This window comes from Ranitomeya variabilis, chromosome 1 (assembly GCF_051348905.1).
Source record: "Ranitomeya variabilis isolate aRanVar5 chromosome 1, aRanVar5.hap1, whole genome shotgun sequence".
Classification (NCBI taxonomy): domain Eukaryota; kingdom Metazoa; phylum Chordata; class Amphibia; order Anura; family Dendrobatidae; genus Ranitomeya; species Ranitomeya variabilis.
The window spans coordinates 101011528-101028465 of NC_135232.1; the positions used below are offsets into that span (position 1 = coordinate 101011528).

General features: G+C 45.9%; 1 protein-coding gene across 1 annotated transcript in view; it reads right to left on the reverse strand.

Annotated features, from left to right (window-relative positions):
• Positions 1-2946, reverse strand: part of THBS4 (thrombospondin 4) — a 105330-nt gene extending 102384 nt beyond the window's left edge. Inside the window, exon 1 of the mRNA XM_077286838.1 lies at positions 2705-2946. Coding sequence (XP_077142953.1) covers positions 2705-2795 — 91 coding nt within the window. The 5' untranslated portion in view covers positions 2796-2946. The remainder of the gene's footprint in view (positions 1-2704) is intronic.
• Positions 2947-16938: the final 13992 nt, after the last annotated feature.

Consider the following 16938-nt stretch of genomic DNA (forward strand, 5'->3'; position numbering starts at 1 on the left):
TATGACTTGTATTGTTCAAGATTATTGTACTTGTTTTTATTATGTATACCCCTCCTCACATGTAAAGCGCCATGGAATAAATGGCGCTATAATAATAAATAATAATAATAATAATAATAATAATTTCAAAGTGAAAAGTTTTCACGTGATTAAAAAGATATTTATTAAAGGGAACCTGTCACCCCGTTTTTTCCGTATGAGATAAAAATACTGTTAAATAGGGCCTGAGCTGTGCATTACAATAGTGTATTTTGTGGACCCCGATTCCCCACCTATGCTGCCGAAATACGTTACCAAAGTAGCCGTTTTCGCCTGTCAATCAGGCTGGTCTGGTCAGCTGGGCGTGGTGTCTTCCCCCAGATCTTACTTAGTTTTCCGTTGGTGGTGTGCGCGTGCCCAAGTCCAGAATCCACTGCACAGGGGAGGGAAAATAGCACGATCTGCGCTATTCCCCTGGTGATCGGTGGGGGCCACCGCGATCTCCATCTGCGCACGCGCGGCATCCCGCGGCCATTTTCCTGAAGCCCGGGCAGCAGAGCGCTCGATCTGCGCACGCGCGGCCACAGGAAGATGGCCGCCCCCACCGATCACCAGGGGAATAGTGCAGGTCGCGCTCTTTTCCCTCCCCTGTGCAGTGGATTCTGGACTTGGGCAGGCGCAAACCACTACGCCACCAACGGAAAACTAAGCAAGATCTGGGGGAAGACACCACGCCCATCTGACCGGACCAGCCTGATTGACAGGCGAAAACGATTACTTTGGTAAGGTATTTCGGCAGCATAGGTGGGGAATCGGGGTCCACAAAATACACTATTGTAATGCACAGCTCAGGCCCTATTTAACAGTATTTTTATCTCATACGAAAAAAACGGGGTGACAGGTTCCCTTTAACTATCCTTGAAATAATTTCTGTGTGCCAGTCACTGGCTTGGTCCGATATCCCAATACATTTTATAATGTCACTGGGGTAAAAATCATTGGTGGAAGCATTATCCTACAGTGTTGGTCCGGAGAAAGCCAATCCAATGAGGGAGAAATACATTTTTTTTGTAATCGTAAGCATAAACATCCCGACTTCAAGTATGGCAATCAGAATAAATGCTTGGATGGAAGTCTATGGAGCTGTTCATGTTTTACATTTTTTCCTTGGACCGAGTGGTTCATGCAAAATTGCGGAGACATGTCCAATATTGATTCAAGTGTCTGATCTAAATCTGCAATACAAGTCTATGGGTCCGTGATAAAGCCTGACAGCATACAGATGCCATCCAAGTGCTGTCCATTTTTCACTAACTGATAGGAGAAGGTGGAGATTTTTTTTTATTTCTCTTAAGTGAAAAAACTCTGACCAAACTCTGATGCAAGTCTGATGAAACTCGGTCCAATTTTCTTAAACGTTTAAAAACCCCTAACGTCTAAATGAGTCCTTGTCATACTACTACACTTATGAAAGGTATCCACACCTGATTTAAACTCTTAGAATGAATTCACAACTTCCTCTGGCAGAAAATTCCATAGTTTATCTGTTCATACAGTAAAGAATCCTTATGTATGATGATATATAAACTTTCCTACCTAAAGATAAAGAGGATGCCCCTTGTTATAGTTACAGTCCAGGGAACAAAAAGATCAATAGATCAAATAGTTATTAGAAGACCCCCATCCATCTGATCTCTTATATTTTTAATTAAACACATTTTTGATCCATTTGAACAACACTTTGATTGCTCAGCCGTTTACCAACTTCAGTTCAGCAATGACTTTGCCGTAAACTGGTGCCCAAGTACACAATATTCCATGTTCTGGCAAGTTATTTTCAGTGTCCTTATTATGGGCATTCATGCCTCTCGCCTATGCCTGATGACGAGACCTGAGTTGCCATTTGTCAGTTAGCCATTAAAAGCTATCAAATACTGAGCAATCTCAAATTTTTATATTTTGCGTCTTTTGATGCACCTGATGATCTTATTTGCCTTGGCAGCAGCTGCCTGATACTGGTTGCTTAACCTATTTATCCATAGAGACATATAATATCTTTAAAGAGCGTAACCTTATGTTTACAACTATTAAACCTCATTTGCCAGTTTTCTGCCCAAGCCTCCAACTAATCCAAATCCACCTGTAACAGAATACTGTCCTTTTCTTTGTGATGATGATTATTATTATTTTTATCACTAAAGATACATGAAAAAGACGTAAATACTTGGCCACAATGAGAAAATAATTATAATTTCCTTTTTCTACACATATCGGGAAGAGCAGATACAGAGAAATAGGTTTCCCATTGAAAATTGCTTATGTCTACTAAATATTGTGCATGGCCAGTGCCCCACATGTATAAGGAACTAGAAATTATTATTAAGCATTTACAATTAATAACGATCTTTAAAATTGGAAGTGATTACACCAATGTATCATATTTCTAAAAGCTTTATATCCATAGACTACGATTGGATCTGTAATTTTAATTACTTGTGACTATCTAAACTAAACTAATTATAACTAAAAAATAATAAATACATGCATTCAATATTTCTTTACAGAACCATGTAAATTTTGCAAATTGCAGAATATATATGTATATATATACATATATATATATATATATATATATATATATATATATATACATATATATATATATATATATATATATATATAACATTTTAATTTTTTTTCAGAGAGGTATATATAAAGAGGTTACCTTGATAGTTTGTCTGCCCCTCACATCCCCAGTTTAATCCCAGCAGCACCTGCAATACAAGCAGCAAGATTTTCCTTTTTGGCATTTTCATCTCCACTGTGTGATGCTATCCTGGATCTTCAGAATGCCCTGACTTCAGAGAGGCAGTGTTGAGCTCCCCAGCAGAGGGCAGGTCTTCAGAGAGCCTGGGAGCAGAGGAAGGACTTGATCTCCTCTATTAAACATGCATGGGAAGAGGCTACAGCTGGCCAGCAGAACTCTTCTTGGGGACACTGAAGATCTGCTCTCACTCCTTCAATGTTTATTTGGCAGTCCGAAAAGAGGTGGGATCTTGGGGGAAACTCCAGCTAGACTTTAAATCCCAGGGTGTTTATTACCTCAGCCTTCAAAGAAAGCATAAAAGTACTAGAAGGATGCAAAACACTTATTGCCTGGCACAGTGAGGTTATACCAGAGAGTTAAGGTTTCATGCTGTAAAAACATTCGCAAGCCCATGAGGAGATCAGCCAATGAAAGCTATGTAAAATAGGTCATTGTGTTCAGGATACCTTAATTTTACAGCTCTGGGCCCCAATAGAAAATGATGTCCTTACTCTTGGGTCCCACCAGCCAACACTCTAGGACCCTGGTGCAATTGTTATATCAGCACCCTCTTTAGTTACACCACTGTTTCAAATAGTATGTGTGCGATTAACTCAAGATTTACTTTTTTTTTGTCATTTTTGGATATAGATATATTGTAGTACAACTTAAGTTAACTTTTTTTTCCTTTTAATTTAACTTTTAATAAGTTTTACATGTGAAAACAAGGTCCTGGTAGATAAACATCTATTCAGCTTTACGTTAACGTCCTTTGATTGAAGTTTGGTGGTTAGAAATTGGAAGATGTCCAATCCAACGAGGGACACTATTGATATAGCGGTTCATATATAAAACCAGAGTGGTGATGTTGGTAAACCATGTTTATCTAGTTCACCACATACATGTAAATTATTCAATAAAGTATATTGAAGTTGCAGCCAAAGGACTTAAAGTCTCCAGTCTTTTACTGCAGGCCTTTAATGTTAGGACCTACTGATGTACAGTTAGGTCCTGAAATATTTTGGACAGTGACTCAAATTTTGGCATTTTAGCTTTTTACCAAAACACAGTCCAGATAAAGTTATATAATCAATATGGGTTTTAAGTGCAGGCTCTCAGCGGGTTTCCAGGTTCTTATTGAAGTAAGGGTTTAGGAATTACAGGTCTTTAATATGAAATCCCCAAAAAATGTACTCAAGAACAAAAATATAAAAAGATATAATTTTTATTAAGTAGAAAACCCACATACAAATCACATAAAAAAGACAAGGTTTAAAAGAGTGGGAAACCACAAATTGGCACCATTTACACACTATAAAGCCATAAGTAGGCTGCACATGATAAATCCATCTAATAATGGCTCTCTATCCCCAATGAGTGGAGGCACCATGCGGTCATGGTGTCCCTCCAGAGAGTACAACAATAAGCTCTACAAACTAAGCAAAAAAGTGCAAAAAATATTACCTCCTAGTGGGTGATGGTGCCAGCCCCAACGCACGTTTCGGCATCCGCCTTCATCCGGAGCTCTTTAATATGTAGCTGCCTCTTTTTAAAAGGGCCAAAAGTAATTGGACAATTATCTCAAAAGTTCTTTATTGGGCTGCATGGGTTAGTCCCTCATTAATCCATCATTAGATAAGCAGGTAAAAGGTCTGGAGCTGATTCCAGGTGTGGCAATTGCAATTGCTATGAGCCAACAACATATGGTCAAAGGAGCTCTTAATGGAAGGGAAATAAACCATCATTAGGCTGAAAAAAAGAAGAAATCCTTCAGAGAAATAGCAGAACTATTAGGAGTGGCCAAATCAATAGTAAATTCTGAAAAAAAGAGCTCACTGGTGAACTTGGGAACTCAAAAAGGCCTGGACGTCCGCGAAAGACAACAGTGGTGGATGAGTGCAGAATTCTTTCCATGGTGAAGAAAAATCCCTTTACAACATCCACCGAAGTGAAGAACACTCTCCAGGAAGTAGGGGTTTCCGTATCTAAGTCTACCATAAAGAGAAGACTTCATTAGAGCAAATACAGAGGGTTCACCACAAGGTGCAAACCATTAATCAGCCTTAAAAATAGAAAGGATAGATTAAACATCTAAAAAAACATCTAAAGAAGCCACCCAGTGCTGGAAAACCGTTTTTGCACAGATGAAACTAAGATCAACCTGTAACAAAATGGTGGGAAGAAGAAAGTATGGAGAAGGTTTAGAACGGCTCATGATTCAAATCTTATCACATCCTCTGTAAAACATGAAGGAGGCAGCGTGATGGCAGGGGCATGCATGGCTTCTGATGGCACTGGGTCACTGGTGTTTATTGATGATGTGACTGAAGAGAGAAGCAGCCGGATTAATTCTGAAGTGTACAGGGCTATACTTTCTGCTCAGTTTCACCCAAATGCAGCAAGGTTGATTGAACGGTGCTTCACAGTACAGATGGACAATGACCCAAAACATACTGCGGAAGAAACCCAGGAGCTTAAGGCAAAGAAGTGGAATATTCTGCAATAACCCAGTCAATCACCAGATCTCAACCCCATGGAGCATGCATTTCACAATGTTTAAGAGAAAACTTAAGGCAGAAAGACCCACAAACAACAACTGAAGTCAGCTGCAGTAAAGGCCTGACAAAGGATTGTAAAGGTGGTGGTTTCCTACCCCTGAAGACACCAATTACATTAAGTGTATGCGGCTTTGTATATATTGTGTGATGTGAGTTGTATTGCATTGTGGTGCTTGCCTGTGTAGTGTATAGAGTGTGATAAGTATTGTTAGTATAATATGCATAGAGTGTATCAGTGTTATAGGCAATGTATAGTGTAATATAAAGGCCCCGTCTCACATAGCGAGATCGCTAGCGAGATCGCTGCTGAGTCACTAGTTTTGTGACGCAACAGCGACCTCAGTAGCGATCTCGCTATGTGTGACACGTACCAGCGATCAGGCCCCTGCTGCGAGATCGCTGGTCGTGTCGGAATGGCCTGGACCGTTTTTTGGTCGTTGAGGTCCCGCTGACATCGCTGAATCGGTGTGTGTGACACCGATCCAGCGATGTCTTCACTGGTAACCAGGGTAAACATCGGGTTACTAAGCGCAGGGCCACGCTTAGTAACCCGATGTTTACCCTGGTTACCAAAAAAAACAAACAGTACATACTCGCCTTCTGATGTCCGTCAGGTCCCTTGCCGTCCGCTTCCTGCTCTGAGTGCCGCCGTACAGTGAGAGCGCAGCACAGCAGTGACGTCACCGCTGCGCTCTGCTCTCACTGTACGGCGGCTCAGTCAGAGCAGGAAGCAGACGGCAAGGGACCTGACGGACACCGAAAGGCGAGTATGTACTGTTTGTTTTTTTTGGCAACCAGGGTAAACATCGGGTTACTAAGCGCGGCCCTGCACTTAGTAACCCGATGTTTACCCTGGTTACCCGGGTGCTGCAGGGGGACTTCGGCATCGTTGAAGAAATTTTCAACGATGCCGAAGTCGTTCCCCTGATCGTTGGTCGCTGGAGAGAGCTGTCTGTGTGACAGCTCCCCAGCGACCACACAACGACTTACCAACGATCACGGCCAGGTCGTATCGCTGGTCGTGATCGTTGGTAAATCGCTATGTGAGACGGGGCCTTAAGTAATGTAGTGTGTGGAGACACTGCATTGTATCTTAATTAACCAGAGGACTATGTTTAGCAAGCCAGGAAGAATAGACTGTTATCTACATGCTGGCTTTTGAATTTAAGTGTTGATTTCTGGTTGGTCAAGAAAACAGACTTTTGTTTGTGTAAGCCAGGAATATTGACTTGTAAGCTGATATTTGATTTAACATACTGTGCCATTATCCCTGATGACTAGTGAAGTTTACTGATATGCTAATTATACATTGATTAGCCCAGATGGTTTGTTGATTTTTAAAACAGAGGAGGAAAATCTATGCAAATAGATTACATAATCAAGCAAGGCGACTTGGTCATCATCATTCTTCCCTTTTATCTGTGAGGCTGGACTGAAGGGCACTTGTTTAAACATAAAAAGAGGTGATATGCATCGGTATACTCTGACAGAGAGTGAGACAGAGATTCTGCCAAGACATCCAAACATCCAGGGCATCCTACAGGACTGCTGCCAATTCATCATGGCTCCATCACGAGTGACACGGATCTATAATTTTACTGGAAACAACCTAGTGGACCTCAGCCTCGGTTGGAAGAATACAGATCTGCTCCATTGACCATCACTGAACCATGGATTCATTTGGAGAAAGCCAGGATTGGGACCCGCCAGTCACCTGGCTCCATGGAGATGTTCAGAGAAACCAGGTTGTGACCTTCAGGGTAGCTGACCCTGGGAGCTCTGAAGTAACAGCTGCCATTATCCCGGCGAGACAGCGGATTGGTGAGACTCTATAATGTACACCATCTTGGGGTACTTTGCTGGGACTGTTCCATGTGTTATCTGCCTGTTTTGTGGTTCAATAAAGTATTGCCACACTCTTTTACCCTCACCCTGTATTGTCTGAGTAGCGTTATGCCTACATTAAAGGGAGAGCAGGTGTTTTGCATGATGATCCCTGGCCCATGGGGTTCTGGCTAGTGGACCTGAGTGCCCGTCAACCCACCATGTCTCCACATTATGGTGGCAGCAGTGGGATACTACTCAGCCCGGTGGAATCGGGGGAGCTGCAGGGGACTGGTGTTCCCGCACACTGTCCAGAGCTCCAGAACCAGGGAGGCATACAGACAGACCCAGCAGATCATTGATGAGGCATGTGCAGCGCCCCAGAGTCCTGGTCGTTGCAGTACTGTTGCTCCGCCACTAAGGGGGGCTATGGTACGTCTGATGGCACTGAAGGAGTTCATCTGACCAGGTATCACAGACACCAATACATTTCACAGTCTGGCCTCCAGGGGGAGCTATAAGGGTTCTATTTATTAGGCAACTCCTCACAATCTGGTAAAACTGGGGGTTAGGCAGGAAGTTAGAGAGAAAGCTGACTGGGTTGGAACCAGGCAACACCTTGTGGCAGAGGGTGTTGTAGGGGAACATTCAGAGGGGTCCCTGTCAGGGGTGGGATCCTGACAGAGGCCTAGCAACCAGAGAGAACGTTACGGGACCGCGCCTGCACGATATAGCGGCGGTACCCTAAGAAAGGACAAGAAGCGAGGTATATTGTGCTGAGTGAGAAACGAGATCAACGCAACAAGGAGAATACCAGTAGGAGTCGTGCTGTAAGACGAGGCAACATCCTATTGAGGCGCATCACCGGTGGCCGGAACGCTGAGGAAGTATAGAGCTCCAGGCCAAACTTCAAACCTACGGCAGGACAGTCAGTTATAGGCGGGCTGTCTCACCCAATTGACCTAGGAAAACACAGGGGGGTAACAACAGGAGTGGGGCGACGCTAGAGTCCCGGAAGAGCTCCGAGCCTACCCGTCATACGGGTGCGTCCTAACCATAAGATCTGGGGGACGTGGAAGAACATCAGAATCGAGTTGTGAGGGAACACGAGAAACAGACACAACACTTGTGAGGACTATCCCGTGGTGCTCAGCAGGGAAGGACTACAACACACTAGCGCTAGCAGGTAGGCACAGATTTCCACCTGCAAAGGGAACTCTGGATGTGCCATCGGACCGACCAGGCTTGCGCAGCCCGGTTAACCGTATTCCGGATTGAGGACCCTGAAGCCTTCAGTAAAGAGGTAAAGAGACTGCAACCTGGTGTCCTCGTTATTTACCGCACCGCACTACCACCACCATCCACACCTATTATTGGGCGTCCCTCAGCAAGGTCACGGACCGGGTCTAGCCACCGTGACAACCCCAGAACAGAGACTCAGAGGCCCGGTACCGGGTACCCCTCAGCCCTGCGACAGTGGGGGCGCTGCAAACTTGGCGTCACGAACAGGATCTACTTAAGCCTGAAGAATCAGGTCATGTGTGCCTTGGAACTGTGATTTATTATACTTGGAACTGTGACTTATTGCAAAGACTGTGCATTGCCATTTGCCGCCAAAACTGCCGCCATTACAGTGCTGAGGAGAGCGCAGGAGAAGAAGAGGGGTGTGGAGTAGGCGTGGACCAGCTGAAGAGCGCGAAAGACAATGGCCGCCCAGTCTAAATATTTCTGCACTGTGAGGACGTGTCCGTCAGCAGACGAGATCCGCCTCCTGATTCTCAATGGTGGGCGGAGACAGAGAAAACGAAACCGCCCACGAAGGAGAGAGTGGGAAAAGGATCAGGAAGCGACCCACGTGGAGGACGCCATGGCCAGCAGCTCGGAACCCGAATGTGGGGTTGAAACAGAAGTCTCCCCCAACTACCCGGACGAGCACCGCAGCCAATTCTCCACGGACAGCGCTGATCTCTTGCAGGCTGAGATGGGGGACTTGATCCACCAGCTCCTTCAGCTGAACGTGAAGGCCCAGGCTCCGCACCAGGTAGCGCCGGAAGGAAGTCCTCTGGCATCGGATCTTGTACCGCTACCGGAGTTGCTGCTGAGGCCCTCGCCGACACCGCCAGCGGAACCCGCCGCGGAGGAGGAGCCTGCATTGGCCGGTGAGTTCGCCGACCCCGTCCCGCTGGCAGAGGGTTTGCTAGTAGGCCCCGTTGCGGCACCCCCTCCCCCCGGGACCCATAGACTGCAGCGCCTGTTACCATGGGAGGAGACAACGGGTATGGAGCACCTCCTGAAAGCCCCGATTCTGCCAACTACCCTGCTGTGTGAAGCCCATGCAGAGCGCACGGTATGCCGCTGGGTGCACCCAGGATCCAACCTCATGGGGTTCCCCGGGGTGAAGACACGGGAAGGGGAGATGGTGCAGGCTCTGAGCTGGGAGGAATACCAGACCCAGCTGGAACAGCAGTGGGAGGAAAAGGAGTACCAGGCCGGGCTGGAGGCCCACCATCAAAAAGACCTGGCGGTCAAGGACCGGGCCCGCAAGGACCCCGCCGCTCACCAGGCCCCTCGCAGGCAGGGCACCATTACCACCTTCAAGCTCCACGGAGGCTGGGGCTTCATTAAAGAGCCAGGCCTGTATGCGGAGGTGTTTGTCAACCGAAGGGATGTGGAGTCTCATCTCAGAGAGGGCCACCCAGACCGGGATCTCTACCCGGGGGACGAAGTTAGTTACACCAGGCACTTTGGGGAAAAGGGGTGGTTTGCCCTGAATGTCCGCAAGAGGCAGAACCCTGTGACATTCCCGATTAAGGTGCCAGTGAAGCTGACCCCTGTAGCAAAGGTGCCCCCTTGTGGTCAGCCCATGGTCATCACCAGGACCACCGAGGTCACTCCAACGTGCACTATGGTCAAGACCACGACATGCAGCATCGTCACCTCAACCACCCTCGTGGCCAAGGAGGAACCTCTTCAGGTGGGTGGTGCTCCTGCTGCTCCAGAACTGAAGACAGTGGGTACGCAGACCCCCAGATGGGACAACACTTCCCCTTACGCAGTACCAGGCGGTGCGCAATACCCTAGGGGGTTGCCTCCACCGGTGCTGCCTCCTGAGTGGTTCAAGTAACTATACTCACACTCTGCATTGTAAATAGTTCATTGTTTTCCTGCGTTTTGCTGCTAAAACCCGTCCAGGGTTAACTCTTAAAGGGATCCCTTTGTTGACCCGGGATCCCTATTGCCTTTTGTTTGTTTTCTACTTGTTGCCTCAGTTATCAAGAGACTGCCGAATCATGGACGGTGAATGATTCAAAAACTGCTGTTGTAAATAGTTTGCACCTTCTTAAAGGTGCTCTCTACTGGTTTTACATAAAGAAAGGACTCTTTGCGAAGACACTGGTCGCAGAACCAGCACCGGAGTCCTTACTGAGAACAGACTTGCAGCTTGAGAAGTTGCACTACCTCATAGAGACTTGGTTCCCTCTTAAAGGGAATATTCACATATTGCACTTATGAACAGTGTTGCCTTGAGATGGTTAAATGGCAATAATATCTTGAAAGAAGAAGTTAAATGTAACTAGTTGATTGTAAGAAATGTTGGTAATGTGCTCTGAAATAAAGTCCTGTAAAGGTGAAAGCTAGAAGAAAGATGCAGCAGACCCGTAGGGGTAGACATAGCGTCCTGCATACATGTCAGTAAGAAAGTAATGAAGGAAGTTTAATGTTTTATTTAATAGAAAATGTTTAATAATGTGCTAGAAAATGGGGACAGGAAGTGAACCCGTAGGGGTTAGTGGTGAGTCCTCTTAGGAGCCATACAGAGATGGCTCAGTAATCCTGAACTGAAAGACGGATGATATGTTCTATACTGTGTATAGTAGTAGAAAGACAGTAGGCCCGGGCAGAAAGGGGCGTTCCTGTGACAGAAAGGAGAGGCAGTAGGTCTGGAGCAGTTAGGACAGGCGGTCCTGCCAATGTAAAGAAGGAGAATGCATAAAAGTTGATTAGCCTTATAATGTTTTATAAGAAGGTCTTTAGTGGATCCAGCGAGTACGTCCTTAAAGGCAATGTTAAATTATTGTTCAAAGATTTTGCACTTAGTAGAATACCCGGTTGGGTAAGAAAAGTTATTTAAAATATTTAACCATGTTTGTAACGTTCAAGTGTCCTCACCTCCCATAAAGGGAAGCTCTGTTAAAAAGTTTACTTGTACTTGCATTTTCAAAATTGTATGTCTTTTTGCTGACATGTATTGTTGTTTTCTTCCCAGTCCAGGAGTACTGGATTTAACCGGGGGGGAGTGCAGCGCCCCAGAGTCCTGGTCGTTGCAGTACTGTTGCTCCGCCACTAAGGGGGGCTATGGTACGTCTGATGGCACTGAAGGAGTTCATCTGACCAGGTATCACAGACACCAATACATTTCACAGTCTGGCCTCCAGGGGGAGCTAAGGGTTCTATTTATTAGGCCACTCCTCACAATCTGGTAAAACTGGGGGTTAGGCAGGAAGTTAGAGAGAAAGCTGACTGGGTTGGAACCAGGCAACACCTTGTGGCAGAGGGTGTTGTAGGGGAACATTCAGAGGGGTCCCTGTCAGGGGTGGGATCCTGACAGAGGCCTAGCAACCAGAGAGAACGTTACGGGACTGCGCCTGCACGATATAGCGGCGGTACCCTAAGAAAGGACAAGAAGCGAGGTATATTGTGCTGAGTGAGAAACGAGATCAACGCAACAAGGAGAATACCAGTAGGACTCGTGCTGTAAGACGAGGCAACATCCTATTGAGGCGCATCACCGGTGGCCGGAACGCCGAGGAAGTATAGAGCTCCAGGCCAAACTTCAAACCTACGGCAGGACAGTCAGTTATAGGCGGGCTGTCTCACCCAATTGACCTAGGAAGACACAGGGGTTAACAACAGGAGTGGGGCGACGCTAGAGTCCCGGAAGAGCTCCGAGCCTCCCCGTCATACGGGTGCGTCCTAACCATAAGATCTGGGGGACGTGGAAGAACATCAGAATCGAGTTGTGAGGGAACACGAGAAACAGACACAACACTTGTGAGGACTATCCCGTGGTGCTCAGCAGGGAAGGACTACAACACACTAGCGCTAGCAGGTAGGCACAGATTTCCACCTGCAAAGGGAACTCTGGATGTGCCATCGGACCGACCAGGCTTGCGCAGCCCGGTTAACCGTATTCCGGATTGAGGACCCTGAAGCCTTCAGTAAAGAGGTAAAGAGACTGCAACCTGGTGTCTTCGTTATTTACCGCACCGCACTACCACCACCATCCACACCTATTATTGGGCGCCCCTCAGCAGGGTCACGGACCGGGTCTAGCCACCGTGACAACCCCAGAACAGAGACTCAGAGGCCCGGTACCGGGTACCCATCGGCCCTGCGACAGTGGGGGCGCTGCACATGCACAGCAGGTTTCGGATGTCACTATGTCCAACCCCACCAACTCGGCCTTGGGAAGAAAACCAGAGTTGATATATGACTTCAACAAGAAATGGAAACTACAGGAGCTGTGCCAGCTTTGATAGATTGAATGGGATTTAATCCAGGAACTACAGGTTGTGGACGAAGCCATGTATGGACCCAATGGATATCAGTTGTTTCTCCTTTATTACGTGTGGAGTTTATTTTCGCAAGGAGGACATGGAATATCCTCTGAGGAAACTGGATGATAGAAAGTTTTATTGTCATAAAGGTGAAAGCTCTTACATTTGCAACTGTGCTTAACGACATGTTGTGGACTGTCTCCAATAAGTGAAGAGGGATGATAGGAAGCCTATTAAGTCTGGCTAATTAAGATGGGGAAGCGATGTGGAAACACAGCATTGTATCTTAATTAACCAGGCGACTATTTTTAGCAAGAAGAATAGACTGTTATCTAGATGTTGGCTTTTGAATTTAAGTGTTGATTTCTGGTTGGTCATGAATCAGACTTTTGTTTGCGTAAGCCTGGAATATTGACATGTAAGCTGATATTTTATATAACATAGTGTGCCCTTTTCCTTGATGTCTAGTGGTATTTACTGATATGCTAATTATACATTGTCTAGCCCAGATAGTTTGTTGATTTTTAAAACAGAGAAGGAAAATCTATGAAAATAGATTACATAATCAAACAAGGCGACTTTGTCATCATCATTCTTCCCCTTATCTGTGAGACTGGACTGAAAGACACTTGTTTAAGCATAAAAAGAGGTGATATGCCTCGGTATACTGTGACACAGAGACAGAGAGAGACAGCCAGAGATTCTGCCAAGACATCCAAACATCTAGGGAATCCTACAGGACCGCTGCCAATTCATCATGGCTCCATCATGACGGACACAGATCTACAATTCTACAGGAAACAACCTAGTGGACCTTGGCCCTGGTTGAAAGAATACAGATCTGCTCCATTGACCAACGCTAAACCATGGATACGTTTGGAGAAAGCTAGGATTGGGACCCGCCGGTTGCCTGGCTCCATGGAGATTTTCGGAGAAGCCAGATTGTGACCCTCGGGTCAGTTGGCCTTGTACCTGAATGGACTGTCATCTCCCTACGCTTGTCGTTACTTCCTCTCTGTTTAGTGCCACAGGTGGGATAGCCGACCCTGGGAGCTCTGAAGTAACAGCTGCCATTATTCCAGCGAGTCAGTGGAAGAGTGAGACTCTGTAATGTGCACAATCTTGTTTTTTTTGCTGGGACTGTTCTATGTGTTATCTGCCCATTTTGTGGTTCAATAAAGCATTGCCACACTGTTTTACCCTCACCCTGTGTTGTCTGAGTAGCGTTATGACCACGTTAAAGGGAGAGCGGGCGTCCCTGGTCCATGCGGTTACAGCTAGTGGACCTGGGAGCCAGCCGACCCCCCGTGTCTCCACATAGTGCATAGTGTGTTGTGTAAGGAAGTTCTGCCCAGCAACAGACAGCAGGGTAAGAAGTAGTTAAGTATTGGGACTAGCCTACAGGGGGAGGGCTTAGTGATAGTGACAGGACTGTGCTTCCTGGATAGAGTTAGTTAGAAATTAGAGATCAACAAGTGTGCAGTGCTGTCAAGGGGTGATCCACATCTAGAAGAGACTGGAGCGAGGAATAGTGAGATCCTAAAGAGAGTTACTGATGAGACTGAGAGATCTTCCAGAAGGCATTATCGGATAAGATGCTCATTCATTAGAAACCTGAGAGCTTGTGGAGCACCCGCTAGAGCAGTGGGATACACGATTCAGGGTCGGTTCTTAAAGGGATGTGTCATGGCAGCAGTAACCCGGTCCGTGGCCCTGGGCGTCCAATAAAAGGGGGGATCAAGTGTGGTGGGAAATAAAGTCTAATGTAGTAATGTTTGTCATGCCACTTGTGGTACTCGGCCAGAGATGGCCGAAGCTGCTTAAGGGGATCCCCTTGGGCTGATGGTAATACAGTTTACATGGTTTTGCTCCCCACAGGCGGAGCGGAGGCCCGAGGGCTACCAGGACAGTCTTTGAGGGGTTGTAGATGTTGGGGTGCAGGAAATAATTGGAGGACACATGATTTGCAGTCTCTTTACCTTTTACTGGTGAAATTGCAGTCCAGGGCACATGTTACAGGTGATCTTTGAAATCCGGGCAGCCTGGAAGCAGTTCGGAATCCCCCTAGCCAGGTGGGGTTGGAAGCCTTCCTTTCTGCGCTGAATTCTAGGTTCTTGATGCTTTAGCTTTCCTCAAGTCCCTCGATCTGTCCCTCAGGTGGAACACTACCCGCATGGCAGGCAGCTCGAGCCTTTTTACAGGTGTCCCTCTCTCGTGGTGACTCCGAGCTCTAATCTGCTGCTGTGCCTTTGAGTGTCAGTTGTGGCCTGGAGACCTGCAATCTTCTGCCCTCTGGTTTTAGCTGTGGGGCACACAGTTCCCACACAACCTCGGACCCCTGTGTCCGGTTTCTTGCCCTTAATCCTGGGGGTGAACTCAATCGTAGCTCCACTCCCAGTTTCTCTCTCCTTTGCTTCTACTCCTTTCACTGTCTCACACAGACTGACTTAACTCCTCCTCCAGACCAGAACTTATAGGGAAGCTACCCTGAATCCGGGACTAGAGCTCCCCCTTTTGGCCAGGAGTCAGGAAAGTGTTGTATGCAGTGTTGTATGCTACTGTTATCTGCTAAGGGGACACTAAGTATTAAAAAGTAACATTTTATTTATGATAAAGTTTATTTGTCCAATTCCTTTTGAGCCCCTGATATGAGGAGGCTTTCTAATGGTTGCAGTTCCTAAACATTTGACAGCATATTTTTAATCAACTCCTTTAATTAAACCTCAAAGTCTACACTTCAATTGCATCTCAGTTGTTTCATTTAAAACAAAGAAAAAGCCCAAATCACAGAGATTCGGTCACTGTCCAAATATTTCTGGAAATAAATACCCTCGATGGAAGGCTGCAGTGGATCCCACTGCACAGGCATATAGATGTGTATGCCACTGATAGTTTTCCATTACATTGTTTCCATTTTTTTTCTTCTACCAAATACTTTTTTTTAGATAAATTACGGTAAGTCTACTACACTACTCCATAGTACATAAAAAATGGCCTATAGTATGGCAAAAGGGGTCTGCAGACACACTGGGAGCTTCCCAAGTGTATATGCTGAAGGTAAGACCAAAAAAACTTGAATAAAAAAAGTTAACATATTTGGCATTGTCCATTGTGTAACTTCACAAAAGAATAAAATATCAGAATATTTATCCTATACAGGGAACGTTAATATGGAAAAAAAAATCAAAGTGGCATAACTGCTTTTTTGGTCACTTTGCCTCTCAAAAAATTTAATAAAAAGAGATCAGAAGGTTGTGTGGACTCCAAAATTTTACTAATACAACCTATCATTTCTATTGACTAAATAAATACATAATCTATAGTTCCTGTAAGATGACTAGGAAAAAAACAAAAGTGAAGAGAGGCTCACTGGCACTCTGCTGCCAATGGCCCCTCATAAATAATAATAATAATCTTTATTTTTATATAGCGCTAACATATTCCGCAGCGCTTTACAGTTTTGCACACATTATGATCGCTGTCCCCAATGGGGCCCACAATCTAAATTCCCTATCAATATGTCTTTGGAATGTGGGAGGAAACCGGAGTGCCCGGAGGAAACCCACGCAAACACGGAGAGAACATACAAACTCTTTGCAGATGTCCTTGGTGGGGTTTGAACCCAGGACTTCAGTGCTGCAAGGCTGCAGTGCTATCCACTGAGCCACCATGTTGCCATCATAACCCTGGTTAGCAACTACTTGCCTGTGCTGTGCGACGGCGGCACAGCGCCGCTTCTACTGGCAACTCAGCTACTCCACGTCAACAGAGCGGGGCTGCTCTGTTGATAGGGAGTGACTACCGATGTCATGCAGATTGACAGCCAGCTCCCTGCAGTTATGAAGCAGGGAGTCAGTCGTCAATCAACATGCCCTTAGCAGTTATGCACCATCAACAGAGCAGAGCGGAAGAGAAACCGCTGCTCTGTCAACATTACATCATGGGAAGCCGCAAAGTCCCTGGAGGAGTGGTCTGCGCTGGGCAACTACCTGCCTGTTATTTCTTAGACCCATCGTAAAAAATTAATATAGTTCCCTTTAACTTCCACATTCCAATGTAAAGGTTCTTCAAAGCAGGCAACCACTTTAATATAAAATGTCTGGAAATCCCTCTTGATTCACGGCACAGTAGTCTTTTGGAATTTAACACATTCTTCAGTCACTGTAGAGTTATATCGTATGTAACCTATAAAATGTAATTAAGGAGTTTTCCA